Source organism: Poecilia reticulata, linkage group LG13 (assembly GCF_000633615.1).
Source record: "Poecilia reticulata strain Guanapo linkage group LG13, Guppy_female_1.0+MT, whole genome shotgun sequence".
Classification (NCBI taxonomy): domain Eukaryota; kingdom Metazoa; phylum Chordata; class Actinopteri; order Cyprinodontiformes; family Poeciliidae; genus Poecilia; species Poecilia reticulata.
Window position 1 is genome coordinate 21,840,525 of NC_024343.1, and position 24,509 is coordinate 21,865,033.

Genomic DNA, 24,509 nt, shown 5'->3' on the forward strand with positions numbered 1-24,509 from the left:
TGTTTGGAGACAGATTTCGATCTGTCTTTCTTCACTTCTCCATGTTGTCAGCCTCTGACTGTCTCCTTGCCAACACTAACAGGAAGTGTTGCATTCGGAAACCATCTTAGGAGGAGGTTTGAAGGCGAGCTTCTTTATTGCTTCTGCAGCAGATTTGTGCTCAAAAACACTTGACAATAACTAACTGCAAATTACAGTCTGTCTCTACAGCTTTCGAGACCAACGTGAATGATGATGGAAAATTTCAAAGGGAGGAGCGAACGGGCAGCGGTTTGCTTAGTGTGGTTTGAAAAAAAGGCATGGAAAACAACAGAGAAACTTCTATCCTACATAAACAGAGAGGAAAAAAAAAACGTTCTTCTCCGCACTTGTATCTTTTTTCATGTGCTGTCTACCAAACCACACAATGATACTATTTGTGGTTGAAAAGAATAAGAAACAGCCTCACAAAAAGAAACAAAATAAAGAAATGTCTATGTAAAACTAGATGTCACCTCTGTTGAGACTAATGAGAAAGGGGTCAGAGGAACACTGCAGGAAAGGACAGAAGGGGGCTGTGAAAGATTGTTTTTCTTTCTGTCGTCTCCGTTGTGAACTGTGACCCTTGGTGGCTTAAAGCGGGCGCATTAGATTCTGCGTGTGTGTCAGTGTCTTCTCTGTGACCCGTGAGGTCATCATCAAACCTCCACAGCTCTTGACAGATGGTTAACAGCTGATGGTCACAACCAGTCTGTGATTTTAAACTTCTCAATCCTATTATTTTCCCTTTACTGTCAAGATTACCTTACTATCCTGGTTATTAAATCCTCTGTCCAATAACAAAACTACATTTGGGGGATCTGTTTAGTCTTGGGTTTTATGTGCTTACCCACACTTTTCCCTCTCAGTGGTGCATCTATTTTGCACGTACATCAGAGTCGAGGAACAAAGCCCCGTCTCGATCCGACAGAGCGCAGCCTAAACCCAATTTGCTCACAGAGGAAATGATTCATCTCCATTGGAGCAACCTGCAGCCGGCCAGAGCTCGTCCTTCGCTGTTTGGCCCTTTGCACTAGGGCTCGAGTTGACAGATCTTTGCAATTTACCCCCCTGTAAAATGAAATTATACATTGTAAGATGAATTTTAGGCCATTAGAAGAGATTTAATCAGAGTGGTAGTCAAGAGGCCTATGGTAATTCTGGAGGAGCTGCAGAAATACACAACTCAGGTAGGAAAATGTTTCACTGGACAACTTTTGCACCACAAAAATCAGGTTGTTATTGAAGAGTGGCTTCGGTTGAGAAAGCCGTAAGAGGTGCTGTTAGCAGTTTGCCTCTGGTCATGTAGGGAACACAGTAAACAGGAGGAAAGTGTTCAGGCTACATGCAAAATGCTACGTTTGTCACCCTGAACACAATGTTACCATGACGCAGTGGTGGCAGCATCATGCAGTAGGGATGCTTTTCTTTACCAGGGGCAATGAAGCTGGTGGGAGTTAATAACAAGATGGGTGGGGCTATGTACTATAAAAGAAAACCTTTTAGGAGCTGCAAAGGGCTGGAGATCAGGGCGAAGGATCATCCTCTGGAATGACAACCATAAATATAAAGCTGGAGCTCCGTGGTGTTGGTTTAGATTAAAGCATTAGTGGTGCAGTTGGTAACCCTGTTGCCTTGCAGAAAGAAGCTCCTAGATTCGAATCTAAGTCTGCAGCCTCTCTGTTCAGGCATGGGTTCTCTCCAAGTACTTTGGCTTTCTCCCACAGTCCAAAAATAATGACCGTTAGGTTAATAGGTCTCTCTAAATTCCCTTTAGCTAGGAATGTGTGCATGGTTGTTTCAATTATATGTATAAAAAACTGTTACAGACATTTCAAGGTTTATAAAGAAATCCCAGCAGGAACTTCCATGGAACTTGGAGTTACCATGGAAATATACCGTAGGTCTCCAATTTCAGTTAGCAGGAGCTCTTCTGGTTCCTGGCTGATTACACACAATGAAACCTTGTTTTTATGAAGAGACTGGCCCTTGAATTAACTTTTTCTAGTGATTTTTGAGTGAGTGGGGTCTGATTTTACTTTGCAGTCAGCAGGAGTGCAGGGAAATGAGTTGGTTAATTTTACTGTGAAGCTGGGGGTGTGCAGCCTGTCAGCTGCAGCCCCTTTCTGCAGCTGCTTCTCATTTGACTATTGGACCATTATCTAGTTGAACTGAGAAACCTACATGATGGCTTTATTTTCTAGTTTTCCAAAAAATACTACTATAAAAACTGGCTTAACTGATTTTATACATGCACAGAAATCAACAATACTTTTGCAGGTTAAGCACCTTTAATGCAAAGTGTTCTTAGAAATCCTACCACCACGAGGCTGTGGGCCTATTCAGGTCTCAGCATTTACTTTAGGTTTATTTATAAGATTCTATTTTTTAGTTTTGTGAAGGCCCATTTTGAATGATCTTACAGCAAACCTGTGCAATCTGTTGTCCGAGGTGGGGTCCAGCATTGTGTTTGGAATATCCTTAAAATATGATGCTATTGCTAAAGACGTAAAGACGACACTTTACTCTTTTGTTGTGAAACAGTCCTCATCTCTCCCTGCCTGTGGCTTCTTTCTAGTCTTTTTAAAGTCAAATTCTGTGTATTAGGATTTGTGTTTAAGGACCTGTTTAGAAGGGTGTATCCCTGTGCAGCTTTTCAGTAACCAACTGTCTGTCTGCATCAGTCAGTTTAATGAACTGAGAAAACAGGAAATTGATTATATCCTCTGTTGCAACTCATGCCATAATGGCCCCGGATTGAACAGAGGACGGAAAAAAAGATGAAACTACAACACAAACAGAAAGAGAGTGAGTTCTGAAAAGCTTCATTTGTCAGTGTGCGTTCTTTTATCGGTCAGAAATCTATTACCTGTTCCTTCAGCAAACTTTCTCTTTAAATGCAACACAAAATAATCTCCAAAATGAATTAACTGACACCTAACTAGTGGAGCTAGACAATTACGTTTCAAATTGACCTGAGTGTATGAAAAATAATTGTCTGATGACATTTCTGTCGCAGTGGAGAGCTAGTGAAGGGCCGCGTGCTTTGTGATTAACAAAGGACTGTGATCTGACACTGCAATCAGCGCTCACAAAGGAAGAGATACATCTCCCATTCATCCCCACAATACACTACTCATATTTCTCCTGCAGCTTTTTGCACTCATCATTATTATTATTTGACTCTTTAGTGGCATTTATTCCTAAAGTTTTACTCCATCACTTATTATTCTGCTTTTTAATATTTTTATAAATTTGGATTCTATTTGCTTGATACCTGCTGTTACTGTTACCATTCTTTCTTAATGCCTTTGGAATTTATTATTTGTCATCCTTGTTGTGGGTGTTAATATTTTAAGGTCTGGGTCAGCTTACCAAGCACGATGACTGCACATCTGGGCTTAGCAAGCTGTCAGAATAAAAATTAAATATTAATGTTTAGGGGATTTATTTATTGCCAGTTTTTCTTTGTAACATAGCTTAAACTTCAAAATGAATAAAGAGCATAGAAGAACAAGCTTCACGTCTTTCCAGAATCTCAGCTTTATTTAGGTTTTGTTGTTTACTTGGCCATTCTATTCAAACACATGGTTATGCTTTGATCTGGACTAGTTATTGTCAACCTGATGTTCTGAATCAAAAGGTAGATCCCATCCCAGTTTGTTGCCAACCTTTGTCTTGGCAAAAAATGTGGCAAAAAACATTAAATCACGTATTTTAGCACGCTGCTTAACAGTAGGTGGCAGTCATGCTCCGTTATATCAGTTAACACGTACTTTTTCCCCGCAACCGTAGAGAAAGACTTGCAAAAATTGTTTACGAGGGATAATTTAGCTTAGCAAAGCAGAGGTATAAATGCAAATTATATAAAACCAGGGGTTGCGTTAACCGTATATATTCCATCTTTGAGCGATTTTTTATTTATTTTTTCTTAAATTGTGACGGAAAAATCTGAAGGCCATCTGTCATTTTGACAGAACACAATACACATCCAAGACAACTTGGTGGAGAAGCGCCAACGTTTTCAATCTTGCACGCGGAGTAGAGGTAACCAACAACGTCACCAAGGAGTATATGAGCAGTGTCTCAGACTTGGATACCACACTCAATGCTAGCCGGAAGATGACAGCTAGTTGAAGAGTTATGGAAGCTTTGGAGTGTGTCTGTGACCAGTGCAGCCGAGATGCAGAAGAAGCGCATTCTGGGATTTTCTACCAATGAAGCGAGCACTTCAGAGATCAGGAAAGCCTCTCGTTCAAAGAGTCTGGCTGATTTCTGATTACCACAACTGGAGAACCACGGCCACAGCAGGTGAATCGTTTTTATTTCATCAAATTTTAAGTGCAATTATTTCATTTTATTGTTATTGTTAGACCTGCTGTCACAATATCTGTCCTGTCTGTCCGTCAAGAGGCCATGGAGTTATACTTTAGTTAAATGTAGATTCTGACATACAAAGGCTTTGATTTATTAAGGATGGATGCACGTTTCTTGGTCTTCAATCCCAAAGTCATTGTTAATGCAGGAGAACCAAGTTCCATTTGGCGTTTAATCAACTCGGAGGACATGTTGTCATTCTCCTGACCCGAGACAAACAATGTGTAATTTAGAACTGCCAAGTGGCCCTAACACTTTCTAATTATCTGCAAAAGACACCCTCTTTGTGCCCTGTGTCAGGTTGACGACCTGTGCACGCTGTGTTATACCTCTCCCAGATGCATGCTGGGATTGGCTCCAGCTCCTGTCAGGCTGGAAGAATGAGTGCTCTCCAAAATGAATGGATGCACAGACGCATCGTCTCCATCCTCCCAACAGTACACTCGCTCCATTAACCCATTCTCTAATTTGGCACGTTGGAACAGATGACTGCATATTTAGGGTCCAGTTGGCGTTGGACTCCGTTGTGTTGTTCTCCAAATATAAATGCATTTGAAAAGAGATTTGGCCACTTAGTGTGGAAATTTCAACTTCTAACAGGCAATAGACAAGAGAATAAACATCGACATTTGTCCAGTGGAGCCGTTTCTTTACCGCCGAGACCATACAGACAAAGAATGCTGATGCTGCTCCAGTAGAAAAATCAAAACAGTTCAATATTAAGCAGAACACAGACTGTATGAGACTCTTTGGCTCATATACGCTGATTTAGAGCTTTCTGCTAGTTCTGAAAGCCACCAAAGGACACTGAGGGTGTTGAGTGTTAAAGGAGTATAGCTGAGAAGGTTTGCTGCGATTTATGGTAGTCAGTTACCCTTCACATGTCCTCCTGAGCCACATTTCTCTTTCCACAGCTTCTAGATAGTGAATTCAGGATTTACAACCTGATTCTGACGTCATTCACAGTGAGAATTTGGGTCCATTGACTTGCCAAAAAGCTTGGTCTTTGCTTTGACTAGGAGAACATTGTCTCAGGACATTATTAGGGTATCTTGAGAAGCTGACTTCTTTGAATTGTCCCCCCCCCCACCCCTCCTTAAAACTGGTTAGGTTTTGAGGCTAAAACGGCATAATTGAAACTCATCAGTCAACCAAATTTCATGGGTAGCAGTATTGATGGTTCCAGCTTTAACTATATGTAAAAGCTCCTTTTTCCTCCAGGTTTGCTGAGTTACAAAACCTCTGCAGACTTGCAGGTACTTGTTGTAAAGCTAAAGTGCAGGGGTCAATTATTTCTGAATCTGTGCTAGAGGTTGTAATGAGAGCTTTCAAAAACGACCCTTGGAGTAGTGTTTATTGGAGAGATTGTTTCTTATGTGCAAAGTGCGGCAGGGTCGTCTGTGTCACAGCCTCTCCTGAGACCAGACACCGCTAGTCCAGCTGATGTATCATCCAGCAGGCAGCTCTGGACAATCTGGTGACAGAGCAGCAGTTTGTAATAGGTGTCTGGGCTGTCGAGCACAATATGAATGATTTTGTCATCAAGCTATTACCAATGTTATGGGGGCAGGAGAGTCAGTCTAAGCTGAACATAAATCAATTTCCACACCTATAGCTTCAGTTAAAGGATTTTATTTATTGCTTGTGCTGTGACATGCTGAGCAGAAGTCTTTAGCACACAGTTCTGAGAAAATCATGTAGGTTATGTTCACGATAGAGGTTTGAAAGGACATAATGCAATCAGTATTAAAGCTTAGAATAAACTACTTAGAAGGAAAACTATTGGTCAGCTTCTGCAGGAGGTAATGTAGAAATTGCCATCTTCCATTCCATAGTGTAACAGGAGTTTGTATCAAGTCTTTGGAATATCAAACGTACACAGAGTGATCTGTTCAAGTTCAGTTTGACTTTGAAATTGCACAGTGTAACAGACTTTAGACAGGAAATTGTTGCGGTGCACTAACTTTGGGAAGGGCTATAATGTGAATTTTTAAAAAGATTTTTAAGAAAATGTTTTCACAAGTAGAAAACATTTAAAACCTTTTGCTCCTGAGAGTCTCTTGGAACTTGCCCTGAGACATACTGTCGACCTGTCCAGGGTGTATCCCGCCTCTCGCCCAAAACGTTCACTGGAGATAGGCACAAGAGTGTACAGAAAATGGATGGGGTTGAATCTCTTGTAACCAATGTCATTGCCCCCAAATTTGGAGCCTCTAGGAATGAGGGGCTTAAAGCAGCCTGTGCAAGGAGTGATGATTTGGACTTTTAGCAGCAAGAGAATGCAGACTCCTAGCAGTCATTGAAATCATGAATATTCTAGAGTCAAATATAAGGGCATCTGTCTGACAGCTGAAGCTTACATCACACCAAGTCGTGTAAGCTTCTGAGCAATGATCCCAAACAAACCTGCAAACCTGAAAACCAACAACATTATGACCTTCAGTAATGACTGATAATGTGACGTAGAAAATAACTGTTTATGTTATTGCTTTAAAGGTGTCTGTATTCTGTCTGTTCATCCAACCATCCACTCATCCATCCATTCATGGCAACCTCGTCATCTGCTCACGGTTGCAGATTGCTGAGGTTAATGTCCATCCTGTATGATACCTATGTTGGTGATTTAGGGTCCCACAGTGTACTAGCAGCTATTTTTACTCAAAGCTATAGAGATTCCCAATTAATGAAATACATGTGAATACAAATGTTTTGACAAAATCATGCTGAAGAATTTGACATACTGGCAATCTAATGGCGCCGCTAGCATACGGCAGTGTTGGATGAAGAGCTTTACAAGTATTCCCTAAGTCCTTTCTCCACAGGCGTGTTCAAGTAGAGGAAATTAAATAAATTGTTGTCACGGTACAAATGACAGTCATCCACTTTAGGTTTAGCAAATATTAATGAGTCATGGCCCTCGGGATAACCAAGCCTAAATTAAAGTAACAACACAACAATTTTAGACTAATTACCTTCGCTGCAATCTTTGTCCCAACGAAGCAGCACAGCTGCGATCATTCCAATAGTCACAAGATAAGAGCTTTTACAGTTATTACTCTGAATATCAAGGGGCATCTTTGGGTTACTTTGATTCCAGTAGAGTCTGCTGGGAAGTGGAGGTTTGAGATTAGATTAGCTACAATTTGTCTTTATTGATATACCAACACAAAAAAAGCATTGTTTTTAAAATACCACAGTCTGTTCTTCTTGTTATCAAACTAACAGTTTGCACTGATTAAACCCTTGATAGTCCTTTAAGGATCTGTCAAAATGCGTTGAACTAAAACCTCATAGTGTTTTGATTAGCTATTACTCTCTATTAGCCCCTTTCGTGATCTTGTTAGCTGTCCCGCTGCTGCTTTTTCTTGTAAAAGCATCAGCTTTAAAAGAATTTGATCAAGTGGTCATCATCAGCATCTACTTGGCAAAATTAGCTGCTGCCACATTTGGAGCCTGCTCTTGTTGGCTTTGTGGTCAAAGCACCTGCATCCCTGTGCTTCAAACCGAAGTGGCCAAAGAGCTAAGTTATGCAGGAAGCACTCAACGACTATTCAGTACGTTCCAGCTCTGCTTTTTTATGTGCATATTAGAAAATAAGATAAAGTGGAGCCGGTCAGAGTTTTGTTACCAATTTCCGGTCTGCAGTTTTAACCTATCATGATTTCTCCAAAGAGCAATAATTAGCAGCAATACTATTATTTTGTTGCTTTCCTTCCTTTGGTCATGTTTTATATTTGGATCAATGTAAATCGGGGTTTCAATATTATTTTTTCAAACTAAGTGCAAGGTTGAATTTTTAAGCCTGCTTGAACATTTTATATTAGTATATATAGTGCTCGCGTTACCAACTGAAAACTTTGGTTTCTGTGTTCATACCCTGAAAACTGTAGACTTTCATCTTTAATTTGAGCATACTACACATTCTGTCCACTTGTTGTCTGCAGGAATCTCATTCAGAGCTTAAATGTAGAAGCATCAACAACCAAACCTCATTAAAAAATGGTTTCATTTTAAATAGACCCTTCCTTAATGTTGCCTCAGACTTCGTTTTGAAAGACTTCACTGTTACTAAAAATTACTAACTTTGAATCTTGTTTGCTCAGTAACCGATTCCACACTGAAGATTGTTGTTGTCATAGCAAATCAGAATGTCCAGTGACTGGAAAGAGATCGACCTTTTTCCAATTGAAAGCTCAGCGGTCAGGGAGGTCAAACTGAGAATCGCTTTGATTTCGCTCACCGTACATTTTCTAGATGTAGTCGTAACTGTGGTTGGTTATCAGTTATCTTATTATAGCCCCATCCAAGTTCTCGCCCTGGATTAGAAATCTCTCAGTTTTGGTGAGCTACAGCATGGTGTAGTATGGTGTTTTCAGAAAACAGGAAGATTTAGAAGAGCGTGTAAACAGCAGGTTTCTACAGTGCATGTGAATGACCTATGTATTACAGGACAATAAAAAACTAATGCTGCCATCATTACTACATCCTATAAGGTTCCAACATTAGAGGTCTCTGTGCAACGAGCTGTCGGCCAACACTGCTAACATTAGGTGAAAAACTCAAGAAATAGTTTCCTTAAAGTTCACATTCCTACTGAGGACAGATTTTAGACGGGGGCTCTCTAGGCTTGAATGGCTTTTTGAGAATCTTGAATGATCTTTGGGGCTTTTTGAACCCCAATGTTGTTTGCCACAGTGTGTAGAGTTGAATGCCGAGTCCAGCCCATTTCGATCTCGTTGAGTTGAACCTGAAGCCTTCCATCAGTCCGTCTTTCTCTTCTGCCGTGTGAGTAGCCACCATACTTCATGCTAAACTTGGTTCCCCCGGTAATTGAAGAGTAACGGCTATAAAAAGGAGCTAAAAAATAAGTTGATTATTTTGCCAGAAAGAGTGATTGCCCCTGTGCATTCAGCTTTGAGCCAATTTGTTCCAGGTCTAGACCTCTGAGGCACAGATTTCTGATAACAGCTGAGTTTTAATGATCTCATATTCTATCCGTCGCTCTTAAAGGTTAGGCCTGTGTGCGTGTGTGTTTATTGACCGTCACACATTCTATCCCTCTCCTCCTTCTCACTCTTTCTCCTCCTTCTCCATCTGTCGCCTCTTTGCAAACACATGGTTTCTTACTCGGTCGAGTCAGCAAGGCCCCCGGGTGTGTGGGCTTCATGCACAGTCACCGAGATACACGCTGCCAGTGTTATTTGTCAGGCGACATTGTATTTAGGATAATGAAAGCTAAAGTAAATTTCAATGGAGTGAGGATAAAGAAGAAAAGAAGCGTGTTTCATTTGTAGAAAAAGTCACCCACAGAAAGACGGCAGCTCCTAATAATGTCATATTAGAGAGCGGGCTGTGAGTCATTCACACGGGGCTGTTAGCAGGTTCGTCCTGCATGTGCCCTGAAATTGTGCCAGAGTATTACCGATGTCCAGCGAGACGTGTGACAGCGAGATAAAAGGACAAAGGAAGATGAGAAGCATAAAGCGGAGGAAACAGTTGGCGAAATGAGGAAACCAGCGTAGATACAGAGAGGAAAAGAGAAACAATGAGGGGCAGACAGGCAGAAGACCTGAGTGGTTTTAAGAAGTCAATTATCTAAATTCGACGTGCAAAGTGACCGGTCCGGGTCGTAGACTCCCCGTCTCGCGGTTGCTGCTGGGAGGGACACCAGACCCCTCCTCCCATGCCCATGGACAGCATTGTGAGGATATGATGGAGGGCTGTTGTGTAGCTTAATCCTGCTTTTCCACATGCTTGGCATTTATTATTTATTCTAATCAAATGACGTAAAAAAGGCATTTCATTTAGAAAAAAAACAAACTTTAATCCGCTTCCTTCAAGCAGGATCAAATAAAATGTAAAATTTTTCAACCTTTCCCAGTGGGAATATGTGTTTATCGACATTAAAGTTTTAACTGTAAAACTTTACTAAAAAATAGAGCTGTGTCGCTGTGTATTAGATTGAAAATAACCGTGAAATTAAAAACTGAATTATTTATATCATAAAACCAGAGGATCAGCCCTCCACAGTGCTCTGTTTGCACTGGAGTATTTCCTTTGCCCCCGTTTTACCTGATCAGATCAACCTTAAAAGATTATTTTTTTTTTTAAACACCATCTTCTTGACAGAGACAGTTTTTTTTTTTTTTAACTAAAATCCTAACTCTACTTCAGCTCCACTCTGTTGGAGGAACAAACACATTGCACCCACTGCTTCAAGCTGCTTCTAACCTTTTCTCTTTTAATTTAGGTCTCTGATCCTTATCTGCTGTGATCTTAGCGTACAGTATAGCAAGAAAGTAAAAGCATCTGTAAAAAAAATGTCATTCTGGAAGTTTGCCACAACTAAAATAACTTTGTTTAATATATATACTGTTTACTTTTTGTAGAGCTTAAACATTTTGCATTTTTGATTGGTTATAAAAATGTCAGTCATGGCATGCATTAATCAAACACAGCTAGAAATACAGACATTGAAGGCAAGGTAATTTTTTTAATATAGCACATTTTTAGCAACAAGACAGTTCAAAGTGCTTAAATATAACATTCATGTTTATTCTTGTGAAGAGTTTTTTGCATGGGTCATACTAGAAGGCCAATTACTACATTCATAATATCAGATATTAGTAGTATAAACTGTATGGGAATGTTTAGTTATTATACTGGAAAATAGGTTTTGTGTCCCTGACATCAACAAATTTTGCAAATTGTAAATTTGGGGAACATTAAAAAAAGTAAATACATTTTCTCTCAGTTATTATCTCGGCAATTAAAAAAAAAAAATTGTAACCAACTGATCTGGATAGGAAAAGCTTAAAGTGTCATGTGTTCTTTTTATTCACTTTATTTAAATGTCTGGTTGTGCCAAGATGTTATAGCAGATTTAAATTTCACCCACGTTAGAAAATACTCACTTTCTAAAACTTCTTTTTGACAGCAGATGGTAAAAATAGTGGTTTCATCTGGCTAAAATTTAGGTCTTTCAGACTATTTTGGTTTTGCTAATGAAGAACTATTTCGTGCGAACGATGATGATTTAAAAAAAATGAATCTCAAAATAAAGTCACCTCAGTGACCCAATGTGTTTTTAAAGGACACCCACCCAGAGAACAGTCATTCTCACACATGCATGGTAATTTTACCACTATTGATTCAACTTAAGTAGGTTTGATAATCAAGGCCATTTCTAATTGGGTTACATTTTTTTTACGCCACAGGCAAACACACTAATGTGACAAGTATTGCACTAAGTAGCTGTGTTTAAATATCCTTTTGGTGTCACCCATAGTAGGTAACCGCCCAATTGAGTTTGAGGTTGCTGATTGTGTTCTTTGTGTTTGACACCCAATCCCTCCCAGTTTAGAATGGATTGATAATTGTTTGCTGCCACATTTACCTGTGTGCACTATTCACTGTTGAGCTTCCCATGTCATTTGGTATGATATATGATGCAATATTTAGTGACAAGGTTGTCTATATTGGTGTGTGTGCGTGCGTGCGTGTGTGCGTGTGTGTTTGTGTGTGTGGCCAAGCTATTCTATGTGCAGATAACTTCTATAGGAGCAATCGCTCTTCCTGGACATGGTGTGGGGAGTAATAACTCACTCTGTTCCCTTGTCTGGGAACAACAGGCACCATCCTGTTGTAAACTTAAAGCAATAATCCATTACTTTCTACAGTTTGTTTATACTGTTCTGATGCTGATATGGAACCACTGTGATTCATGAAGTTGCAGCATAAAAAAAAAAAACAAAAAAAACTGTCAAGCAGGTCTGGGAAAAATGTTTATCACTCTGTTGATGATTCATTTTATGTTGCCTGCTGAGGAAATTGGTAGTTTGCATGAGTGGCTACAGCTGGCAGACAAGCAGGACCGCCACCCAGAGTGACTCTAATTTTATTAGAGGCGAAACAAGACGAAAGGAAAAGCTTAAGTGGAATGTGGAGAGAGGAGAGTGCTGGCCAGAGAAAGACTTAATCGCGACATATAAGTCTTTATGTCTCCTTTTGTTTTACATGTAGTGTGCATAAGAAAAATACGGTTTAACTAAGAGGTGTGGAAAAATAAAGAGCCATTTTAGGAGACAAAACTCCTAAAAAACTCCTAAAAAACTCCTATAGTATTATACTATACTATCATCAAAACACTGATGATAGTATAGTATAATGTTATATTTAGTTAACTAAATATTTTTGAACTGTCTTCATGGAATACAATGTCTTCTCTACATTTGAAAAAAAGTACAAGGTTTGAGATTGACTTATTACAATGTCAGCAACACTTTTTGTTGTCGATGGCAATCTAGTTCAGCACATTTACAATACAATTTCAGCATAAAAACAATAGATTAATGCAGTAAAACCAATAAGGATCATTGCATTGTTTCTCTCAAATTATGTTTACTCATCAGGTTATTTTCTGCTTCCTGCCACACCATCTCCTCAGGATGAGAGAGACACTTTACATACACCCAGCAGTGTTAAAACAATCATTCTCATCAAGGCAACAACCCACTGTACTCAATGTGTCACTGAGAGACGTGAGTGGGCAGAAGCTTGACAGCAAATATGGTTGATGATAAGCATTTTTGCTTTATTTGCCAAACAGCCACACCAACCCTTGATTTCTATTTGAGCAGTAGATATTTAACGGATATTTGCATTATGTTTTTTATGCAATCAATAAAAAGTAAAGAGGATATGGTGCATGCAGATTAACATTTAGTAGCACAGCTTAAAAATTAGAGTGGTATATCCATAAAAAGATCACTCTAGGTCATCATGATGATAATAATAAGGACGTAGCACATTGGCAATGGCAAGATTGCTATTGCCAGTGTGCATTAAGTCACTACAAAAAAACTTGCAAAAATTTTTATGTTGTGATTTTTAACCTCAAAGTTGCCACAATTCTTTTCTGACATGTCAAAAACATCCATTGCATGATTGCACCCAGCTCTCGTGCAGGATTTGTAGTCCACGTAATCAGCATTGCCAGAAAATCAATGCAATTATGGCATAGATGTCACAGCAATAATCTAAGCATTACTGAATCTCACCACATTGATAAAGATTCACTTGTCTCAATGTATTCAACATTTGAAACTAAAAGGGATGACTTGCCATAATCTAGACAGTTGCAGCTGACGACCCACAGATACAAATTACATACATCTCACAAGATATTTTATATATCCACCAATTAGGGATGGACAATAAATCAATAATAATATACATCACCACAGACATGTGATCAGTATCAACAGATAATACATTTGATTGAATATTCAATTTCACTGAACTGCAGTTCAGAACCGAACAGCATTCTGGGGGATGTAGGCAGAAGAAACAGGCAGCTAAACAAGGCGAGTGGCATCAACTAACTCATTCACTCTTTGGTTGCCTAGCAACAACCTATTGAATAACACACAAAGCAGCATTTGCAGGTTTCACCACTGTGCCTCATAACCACTTAAAATAAAACAACAACAGACATTTAAAATAATAATAATAATAAAAAAAACTAACCTTATATTTGTGACTCCATCTAGGTCAAGACTTGATGTTCCAGTGCATCCTCTTCATGCCCTCATGTTAAGATCAAATTGTTTTTTATTGCACTAGTTTAAATGGCAAACAAGAAAACACAGTTACAGCAACTGATAATTTAAACATCCTCACAGTAATTGTTTAACGCGGGTCTGTTGAACCTACCTTCTGTTTCATTTCAGCGATGTACAATTTATAATGAGATCTCTCTGAACACTTGCACTGCTAATTTTAGCTGAATGGGGAGCTTCAAGAGGATACCGTCAACCTCACTGCACACACACGCTCAAGTAGTATATCTTATTTGAGGGGAACATTAATGGGAACTTTAGGGTTATATACATCACTCAACTTTTTTTATGAGCCAATGTTCTATATCAGCGACCTCGTAAATCGTTTTAAGAAACTTTTACCACGAGTTTGTTTTAGTGTTGGTTGTCCTCCTTTTTGGGGAAGTGTATTCTGGTTCCGGTACCAAATCAGGGCTTGGATTAGCTGCTATTATATGGAGCAGGAGAGAACACCGAGCACAGTGATAAAGAGTGAGCGAGATACAAAGTAGCACTAAAAGGCAGAGAGTGTGCATGAGAGACCGAATAAAGTGATCCAGGCAATCAGCTACAGATTACTAATGAGCTAAATAAAACATTATTTGTGATAACACATTCAGCTATGATGATCACATTTTGATTACTTACCATCAGAGCCTGATGACTGCACAGTCTGCATTTAAACATATTTATTAGTCATGATTATACCCACATTTCAAATGGAGAGACATGACCTCTGGGCTGTTTATTCCCTACAGAATGGTTGTTAGATTTTGCCAATGATTGTATTGGTAATATGTTTTTTTTTAGCAGTGTGATGCTGTTGATAAGAGGAACAGGGAATAGAAAGAAGGAGGAGGCACAAGAGAAGGAAATGGAAAATTACACCACCAGGAGTGAAAACGGGTGAGCCATCATATGGTGACAAAGAGAGACAAGAGCATTATGTACAAAACTGGTGCTGTCACAAAGACCTGAAGGGCGAAACTGATACAAGCATGTGAGAACCAACATGAAGACAGAAGTTCTGATCCTCCATCATTGTGCTGCATACGTCATTAGCTCATTTACTTAGTTGTCTTTGCGTAAACTCTTTGTCTCTACGTCTTATTCAACAAGAAAATAGCACAAATTGAATGCTGATGCAAACACCTTCATCGTGTTCATCAGGGCTGAACGATTTGCTCTCTTTCACTGTCAGATCATATTTGTTCTTGCTTAGCAATCTAAACATGACCTCTGCAACAAACATGGCATGGCAATGTCAAAGATGACGACAATAAAGAGGAAAAAGATGGAAAAAAAAGATGCATGTAGATTAACATGTATGCATCTTATTTATTTATTTATTTATTTATTTATTTATTTATTTATTTATTCTGGAGTCCTTCTCTCCAGAACATCCTGCACTTACTTCCAGTTAGCCTGTATTGATTGTAAATCTTGCCGCTCACCTTCAAAGACCTTCAAAGTCTTAAATGACCTTGTCTCTAAATGCATCGGACTTATTGACATGTATGTACCTTCCAAGCTATCATGATCTAAAGACAACATCGATCCAATGTTTTCAGGTCACAGCACTTACTTACTACTTTGCTTGTTTTGCTACACAAAATGTTGATATTATTATAACTGCCAATGATAAGTGAGATGTTCTGGTCAGTTTCATACAGGAATAGCTGAGCTCTTAGTTTTCATTTGCCATCATTGCTGTGTACCATGAGTCCAGCTCATATCTGTGGTAATGTCTTACTAGAGCTAGAAGTGCTAATGAATAGTTGATTACAGCAAATGTTGGCACATTTTTTAAATCTGGTTGTCTTGTCGGATTTTGAGTTAGAGGAGGATGAGAATCTCCTGATTCCCAGCTTGGAAATATGAGTACATCAGGAGAACAGCATAACTGTGACAATCTGTATCCATAAATTGAGAGTTAATGATAAAAATACATACGAGTCAAGCACCTTATGGTTTTTTCATGTATAAGCATTTTTGAAAGTTAAGAAAAACTTTGCTTGAAGGTGAAAAGTGGCAAGAAATTAGAGAACACCAACTAAAGTTTTATTTTCTAGTCCATAAAAAATATTAGACATCTCACAGCATCTGTGGAAGTAAATTTCAGAAACATTTAAGGGCTAGAGATGCCATGAGAAGTCGTTTTATATATATCTGCAGTCTGGGAAAAGAAATTGGTAGTTGATGGATTTGTCCTGACTGGTCTGAGGCTAATGGCTAGAGCGAGCAGTTCTCACTGCAAGGTGACTTTGCTGTCTTGCTAAACTTACTTCTGCATTAGTATTAACGCTGAAGGCTGTGTTGGTCTGCTTTCTGCTGGACAAGTGACACGTTTATATGCTTTTTGATCTTCTGAAATAGTCAAGTCCCATTTGGACCTGACCCTAACTTCAGTCCAGTGTTGCCTGATCACACTTGAAACACACTAAATAAAGGTATGAAAACACGCAGGTCGGACTGAGGATGATTTGGTCCATTGACACTTTTAGATTGGTCTTTTTTTTTTTTTTACGTCAGGAATCTGCTGTAGTGTTGGTTCCTTTTTACTCTCCATTAAGATGCTTGCATTGTTCCTGATAACAGGAAAAATACAAAATGTCTATGTTGATATTGCAGAAAAGTAAAAGCTTTTATTTCTTTTTAAAAACAACGTAATCAGTAACATCAATATCATTTTTGTCCTAAATAGACAAAACTAAATAACAAAACTAAAGAGTAGCAGATGAGAAACAAGATTGACTTCATTGGGTAACAGCAAGCCACATTGCGCTGACTAAAAATGTTACTATCCATGGCGAAGTGCAAACCTTGGATTCAGATTTAAGCAAGTTGTTTGAAACCAGGCACTCCAACACTGGAAACGGGGATCTAGTCTTTACAAATGTGTCCATCTACACCTCTCCAACCAGCTCACTGTTTTCCTTATTCAGGCAAAAGCCACTTGTGAGGGGGAAGGGCTGTGTATGTCTGCAGCGCTGTTGTACTAGTTCTTCTGCCACCTGCAGGAGACAGTTGGATTATTTTTAAATCATCAATTTTTACACAAATTAATATTTTAAAAACCTTTCTGAGTGGGGAGTAGATCAACGTATGGATTGTTTTGACAACCCTAGGGCAGACAGAGTAGTGAAGCCAAGCACAGAGATGCTACTTCCAAATGCATTTTATTTTTTAAGTAGTAGTTATATTTTTTGGTAAGTCTTCTTTGAAAAAACTGAATAAAGAAAATATTCACTGACACAAACCGTTCATAATTGCACGATTTGGGGAAATTAACAATTTTGGGTGTCAAAAGGTGCCTTCTGCTATCAGCAGGTAAGCTGCTGACTACTCTTGACTACTCTATATTAGAAAAAAAAAACTCTTTAGCCGAATAAAAGTAAAACAAAAACATAGCTGAATAATATTGATTTAAAAAAATCTATCATGTATTTCGGAAAATACTTTTTGTTCAGATTTCACAGCTTAACATACAAGAAACTATGTGAACTCTGGTAGACGAAGCAGATAAACTAGGATGTGTTTCATCATATGCTCTCTATGTCTGCAGTGTTAACTCCATTCAGTATTTATGAACAGTTCATGCAGTGAGGTTGAACGTCTGTATGTTTTCAAAGTAGTTAGATACAGGTGTTGTACATGTACCCCCCTTAATGACTCATAATTGTACCCTGGACTTGCTGAGTGTTTTTGTTAGCATATACATGTTTACATGCTCTGTCCCCTTACGACTATCGACAGTCCGGTTGAGCTGTGAACTTGTTTGTTTTGCATCACTCGGGGTTTGGGAAAATCCTCAAGTGACTTTAAGAGGCGGTGGTGTGTTGGAAATCCCACCCATCTGATCTTTAAAGCACATTTCAGAAATGATGATTTTAATCTTTGTATCTTGGCTTTTCTCCCCTCTATGTGAGCAGGATTCATCCATAGGAGTCAATCTGATATCCTCTGGCAGCTTTCTGGTTACCATGGAGCTTATAATACACAGGGGAAAAAAAAGAAAAGAAAAAGCAAAGGAAGGGCTTTCCTTTATAGCTACTGTTATTGCTGCCATTTTCTCAGCTTAATCTACTCCCCAGCTGCTTTTAGACAGCTAATGAAGCTTCTCGTCTACTCATCTGTTCTTTGTTTCTCATGCTGATTGATCCATTTTTCATCCTTTGCACAAAGAGGGTATGACACTCCATTTTCAGCTCACCAACAACGTTCACCTTTTTATTATCATGGCCATGCACTTTCACCCAGACAAGCTGTACCAGATGTGAAGTATGAATCACAGAGTAATTTTGCTGTGCCAGCCCGTCATTTTGTTTATATAGGTTTATGTCTGTGTCCTTGAGCGTCTAAAAAGTGTTATCAATGCTTCAAAGTGACCTCTGATGGAAACGCATGCTCACTTCTGCCTTTCGAAACTGTTTTTATTTAGTTGAACATTTTTAGTCCAGCGATGCAGAGAAAGCCTTTTCAACATAAACTCATTAGAGATTTGAGAAAAGTCGATGCGGAAAACACTAATGGCAAATCTGTTGAATGAGGAATGAATTTCTTTGCTTTTGAGTGTGATATCTGCGTAATACCCGGCACATATCTACATTTTAAGACCAACTGATAACATTTCTAGTTTTAATAAACAGGCTGCTATATTTGAACATATTTAATTTATGATCATCTTTTCAGCGTTCATATGCTGCCCTGCTGTAATAGTATAACACATGTGGGTAGCACTCATAGAATTAAATTAACGTGATACCATGACACCCTTTACAACTGGTGGTAATTTTGAATACATTAAACAAACTCATTTAGAAATTCATTTTAAACTTTTTAAATGCTTTTTACATTCTTTGTTCTGTGCGAGTCATGATATGTTTGGGCCCTGATGAACATCATTAATGTAATCCTGCTGTAGAGCTTTGATCTAAATTCTAGCTCAGTTTGTTTTACACTAAAAACTGAATCGTCTGACGCTCTGTTTAAAGCTTGTAAGAACAATTCAAATCTGATACATTCAAGCCACTACTGACTGCCAGTGTTTTATCTCCATATATTCTTTTGTGCATTCATACTCGAGCAACAGGAAATGTTTTATTATTATTGAACTTGTAGCCAGTAAGCAGTCAAGCTGTCCTTCCTTTTATTATTTTAACCTCCCTCCAAAATATAAGACTGAACCAGAATCCCTTGAGCTTAAGGAACTACACTACAGAGTATTGTATTGAAATTTCTTTGGGTAAGACAAAAAATAAATAAATAAACGCAATTACAAAATGGAAGAAAAAATAAACGGTGCATTTAATTACAGATTAGGTGACGTTTGAAGTCAATTGAGCAAAGAGGAATACAAATTCATCCCACACATTCTGAAATTTTCTTTAAAAAAGCAAAAGCATGTCTCATATTCCTTCCACTTCATCATTTTTATTATACTTCAGAATTATACACCACTATGAGTTTGCTTATCATGCATCATTCCAATAAAATTGAAAACGACGACGTTTTTGTACATCACTGAGTGCTCAAATGTTCCTCTACTGAAACAGCCACAAATCCCAAACAATAAATACAACAACACCAGAAAAAGGAAAGTGTGAAGGCGATATTTACAAAATAACATTAATGCAGACAGTCAGCCATTCACTCCCTCATCCATAATTAGTCAGTTGGTTTGCTGGGAGAAGAGTAAGAACAGGTGGCCGCAGATGGAGAAAGAACACTTAAGATCAATATATTCTCGGAAGATGACTGCGTTCGCTTTGTTTACTGAAGTGAAATGACTGAAAAGGAAACTACCTCAGGCTGGTTGCGGGGAATGGATATTTTATGGAAGGAAAATTTGGCAAACATGAAAAAAGTAATAATAAAGAGGAACTGAAGGAGCAAAAACACGGGGGAGCCATTTCTTCATTTTGCAGCATGGTAGCATTTAAAATAGATTGCTCAGCATTGTTCTTTTACATATTTCCAATGTGCTTAGCAACGATTGCGTGGCAGATAAACCTTTTTGGATTCAGATTTTAAACTACGGGATGTTTGTAAGATTGTGTACGGGTGGATATTTGTAAGATTGTGTACGGGTGGAGAGTCTCAGGTAGATGTGGACATGCACGCTTTTGAAAAACACAAAATAAAGTGTGTCTAGAACAAGGTCAAAGAGATTGATGTAAAATTATTAACCAAGTCAGAACAAGGACAGGGAGGAGCAGAAGGAGGCATTGAGGAGAGCAGAGGAGGGGCACGAGGAAGAACCTTCTCCGTCTCCAGCCTATGAGATTCAGCAGGGAGGAGCCTGGATGACGGGAAGGAGGGAGCGGGGAGGCAGCAGACAAAGAGGGAGAAGAAGCGGAACATGTTAGGAGAAGGAGGGAGAGGTGGGAAGGTAGAGGTAGGCAGACAGAGAGAGATGCAGTTGTACAGTGAGAGCGTCAGCGAGCCTGCAACTCTTCATCCTCTAATCAGGGAACGGGATATGCTGTGGAGCAGTGATGAACAGATTCACCGCAGAGGCGGAAAATGCAGATAGGAGTTCACCTTGAGCTGGAGTCCAACTGTGCCTCATTGGACCTTTGGGACTACAACTAACCCTCTTTAATCAGACAAATAAGAGCAAGTGGGATTTAATTAGACCTGACAGCCTGCCAAAAGAAAAGGGACCTCAGCTTCAGTAACTTCTGGACTGCAACTGTCTGCAGAGGCCAGAATTCAAACAGGTTTGTGCTTTGGCAGAGGACTGTCACAGCTGTCTCCATGTAGACTGTGGTATCCATCCTCCGCTCACCCTGGAACCCCACAAAGCCAAACAGGTCCCGCGGCTCCGGACCCCTGGAGCCGGCCTGACCTTGGACCAGCTGTCGCCCGAACCCCTCCTGGAACCAGCAGAAGCGTCCGGCATGTCTCAGAGCAGAGGGCGGTACCACAACAAGAAAGCCGGCATCCGGGCCGCCGTGATTCTGATCGGGCTTCTTCACAAATCCCGCAAAGCCAAGGAGAGGGAGAAAGAGAGAGAGAAAGAGGAGGGCGAAGGGTGGGTTAAAGTTTGTGTTGTTATGCTAAAAACTTTGCTACTTCTGAACGTCTTTACTGTCCTGGAGACATGAGGCACGTCAAGCATCCTTGTAGCTCATTGAGCTTGCATCTGCTGTTTTATTATAAGTCCATTTAGTGAAAGTGATTTTTTTTTTGTTTTTTTCATTCAGTGTACATGTCGTTGACCAGATTCAATTCTTGTATCTGGGTCAGTGCAAATGACACACTAAGAAAAGCGAGAGGGAGAGCTATTGAAGAGTCTAGGTGAATGGAGATTTGCACTGAGTGCTTTTCAAGAGCAAACAAGAGAGACTGAAAGGAAAAAGAACAGAGAGAAAAAGAGAGCAACATTACAAATAAAAGGTGCTGCTACTCTTTCTAGTTCTCTGTGCCATAAGGCTAGAACAATTTCTGTTTGTTTTTTAGTACTTGTTGATGATTATGTTGCTGCTAATGTTGCTGCCTTGTCCCTTCAACATTGATGCAACATGAGGTTAATAGCCAACTACAGAACAGAGCAGAGAAACTATTCAGGGCTATATTAGTACCTCCCACTGGATCAGGTTGGTCTAACCAATGGAATAGTAAATATGAGAACTTGATAGCTTGCTTCCTCTAGATGTACATGCGCTTGGAGGAAGCAAAGGGGTTTTCCCTTCTTGCTCTCCAGCAGCATGGATCAGCTTGCTGCTAATACTGCACACAGTCAATTAGACCCCTGAGAATATCCCACCTGGTAACAAACGGTGCTTAAGGACTGGCAAGGTCGAGACCCCAGCCCTCCCCCTCCTTGGTCTCTGAAAACCTGTTTGCCTTAGCTAATATTTGCACCAACTTGTGCGTGGTTAAACTGGAACCTGAGGAGGGTTTTTGCAGACTGAACATTGAGTATCGTCATGGTGCCGGACACACGTAGTCGCTTGGATGATGTGTGGGTCATGTGTAGCTGTAGCAGTCAACGCACGCTGATGCTTTGTTTTCATAACTTGGACTAAAATAGTGCTGCTTCAAAATAGACTGCAACTCACTTTGCAAATAGCACTAAGTGTACATCATCTGAGTCAGTGTGTGTTTTCATGTAATTTAATAAAGGTGCTGTAAAATTAACTTCTCAAGGCGAGGATGGATAACAGAGCATGCAAATCAGGAATTAGCCTCAGACATCCTGGACCTGACAAGTTTGCTCTTTGTTTACGCCGATTCTTAAGCACTGTAAACTCTTTACAGTTTGATACATTCTTATTGTTAAAGATGCAGTCAAAACTTTTGAGGCTGATTTCTGATTGACTGGCTTTATTGATTTAGACTTGAACTATAATAGAACATTTATTTTAAATAGATCCAACATGTTCCAAATGTTTTTTTGGACTGCAATTGTTTTATCTAAGACAGAACAGTACTAACATCACTGCTGGTCAAATAATGTAATTAGTTGATTGTTACAGTTGGAATAATGACTAAGACTTTGATTTTGATGCATATGGAAAGCAAGAGTGCAAATGAGACCCTCGGCAGGCGTTCCATTTAAAGTCATGGAGCATTTTTAAATTGAGGATTCGTTTTTACTTCAGTTGCAATAATTGAGGTGAATTTCAAAATCGAGGGGAGCTAAAACAGTAAATTGCTTTAAGATATTGTTTTTAGATTTTGTAAACAGTGGTGATGGACTGTACATGACTGAATCAAAATATGGGTTTGTTTAATATCTTAAAGTAAGCATCCTTATTGTGCAGAATTTTATCACTTCTTTATCTTGTAACACTTGGCAACCATAAGCTAATATTAGCAAACCATGGTTACATTCAATTAAAAAGCACACCTGTCTTGAGTTCCCATTTTAGATGGCAATTATATCAGTCCGCCTTGTCGAAATAAAATTCTTCCTAGTTAAAAATTAAATAAAAGATGTCTGCTATTAGATTATTACTAATAAAAATGATATTTGTTAGACATAATTAGGTTTATTTATCTCAAAGTCTCCAAGTCGTTGAGAAAACTGAGTTGTTCATTCTGAGTTTAAACAATTTAATTCCAGATACATCAAATGTCACTTCTTACCAGAAAGAGAATCTTTCCTATATGAATTTATGTTTTAAAAATCCTGTTTAGTCAGTAAATGGTAAAAGGACTTGTCCTACATGACCACAGAGGGAATCTACTCCATACAATCAAGAAGGATAAAACAGAGTAACTTTACGGCACTCCAACGGGCCTTCTTGTTATCAGCTGAAAGTCTCTCTCTCACAGCAAGAATGAAAGGCAGATATGTCTGAACATATTGTGGCAAACTGTTTCCTTAAATGGCAAACTGTTTCCTTAAATAGCTTATTTTATCTGCGCTTCATCTGACTTCAGTTTAAAAACTTTCTTAAACCGAAAATAGGAAACTCAGTATTCTTCACTCCATTAAAACTACTTCCCAGAAGAGTGTTGTTGTCAGTGTGTAATGATAGATACTATTATGGTGTTCGTTGATCAAAATAGATGGAATTTGTTTATTTTTTGTTGTCTGGCTACTCGTTGGCATATATCCAAAAGACAATCATATGCTTCTGGACAATGGTCGGTATTTGGGTTAATAGCTGAATGGAATTTAAGCATGTCAATGAACTGAGGCTCCTTGGATCTCCAAATATTTTACAATATTTTAATACCACAGGGTAAAATAAACCCGAGAGCAACAGGGCGCTGCCAAAAAAGTGATTGCAAGGACAACGAAGCCAGTGGGGGGCCTCCCTCAAATGGATAAATGTAGTTATGCCTGTAGGCTAAAGCTGTCTGTGGATTTAACAATGCTGCTTTGTTTGTCAAACATGCACAAAAGCACACACAAGAACAGGAATGTTTCACATTCTGCGTGTTACAGCCCTGTGTCAAGCGACAAGCGGGGAAATCCTGTCAGTAGCCTGAAGCTCAATAGTCTAAAGCTGTCATGGCTGTTAATGCGGTTGTGTCACAAGATAGTCTCCCCACAATGGCCTACAATTTTAAGGTGTCTTTTTCCGAAGTGCTGGTGAATATGTGCATGATTGCATCCTTTCAGATCCCAAATATCCATCAACAGGAGATCATGTGCTGTTGGAGGATATTTGCTGTATTTAAGGCAATTATTCTTCATGTGCATAGAAGGAAGACAGGATTAGAGACTGTTATTGGGCCTGGTGCATTTGGAAATAAGGCTAAGCTGCCTAAATTGTCAATAAACAGTGATTTATTTAGGTCTTGACTTTGTATCATTGCGAAGTAAAAATAACATTCTTATGGTTCAACAACAGAGGCAGTATTAAGTTTTGCCCATTTTCACTGTGTTCCTCTTACTCTCTAACACTGAGTTGATACAGATGTTTGCCCTCCATTAAGTTGAGCCCTGTTGCTTGTATTAGGGTGTTTATATGACCCTCTGTGCATTAATGCCCTCTGTAACTCATTTATCTCCTGCTACAGAGCCAGCATGACTGTGTTTTTATGTTGTTGTGT

The 24,509-nt window shown here is 39.1% G+C and overlaps 1 protein-coding gene across 5 annotated transcripts in view; it reads left to right on the top strand.

Moving 5' to 3' along the window:
* The window catches only part of rap1gap2a (RAP1 GTPase activating protein 2a), an 80,482-nt gene that overhangs the window by 12,669 nt on the left and 43,304 nt on the right, over nt 1–24,509 (top strand). For 2 of the 5 annotated variants that reach the window (XM_008426026.2, XM_008426027.2), the window contains exon 1: nt 20,341–21,030. The exons of 2 other annotated variants lie outside the window; for them this stretch is intronic. In XM_008426026.2, coding sequence (XP_008424248.1) covers nt 20,897–21,030 — 134 coding nt within the window. In that variant the 5' untranslated portion in view covers nt 20,341–20,896. Of the gene's footprint in view, nt 1–4,053; nt 4,330–20,340; nt 21,031–24,509 lie in introns of those variants that run through there. One more of the 5 variants, XM_008426036.2, reaches the window with a different exon arrangement.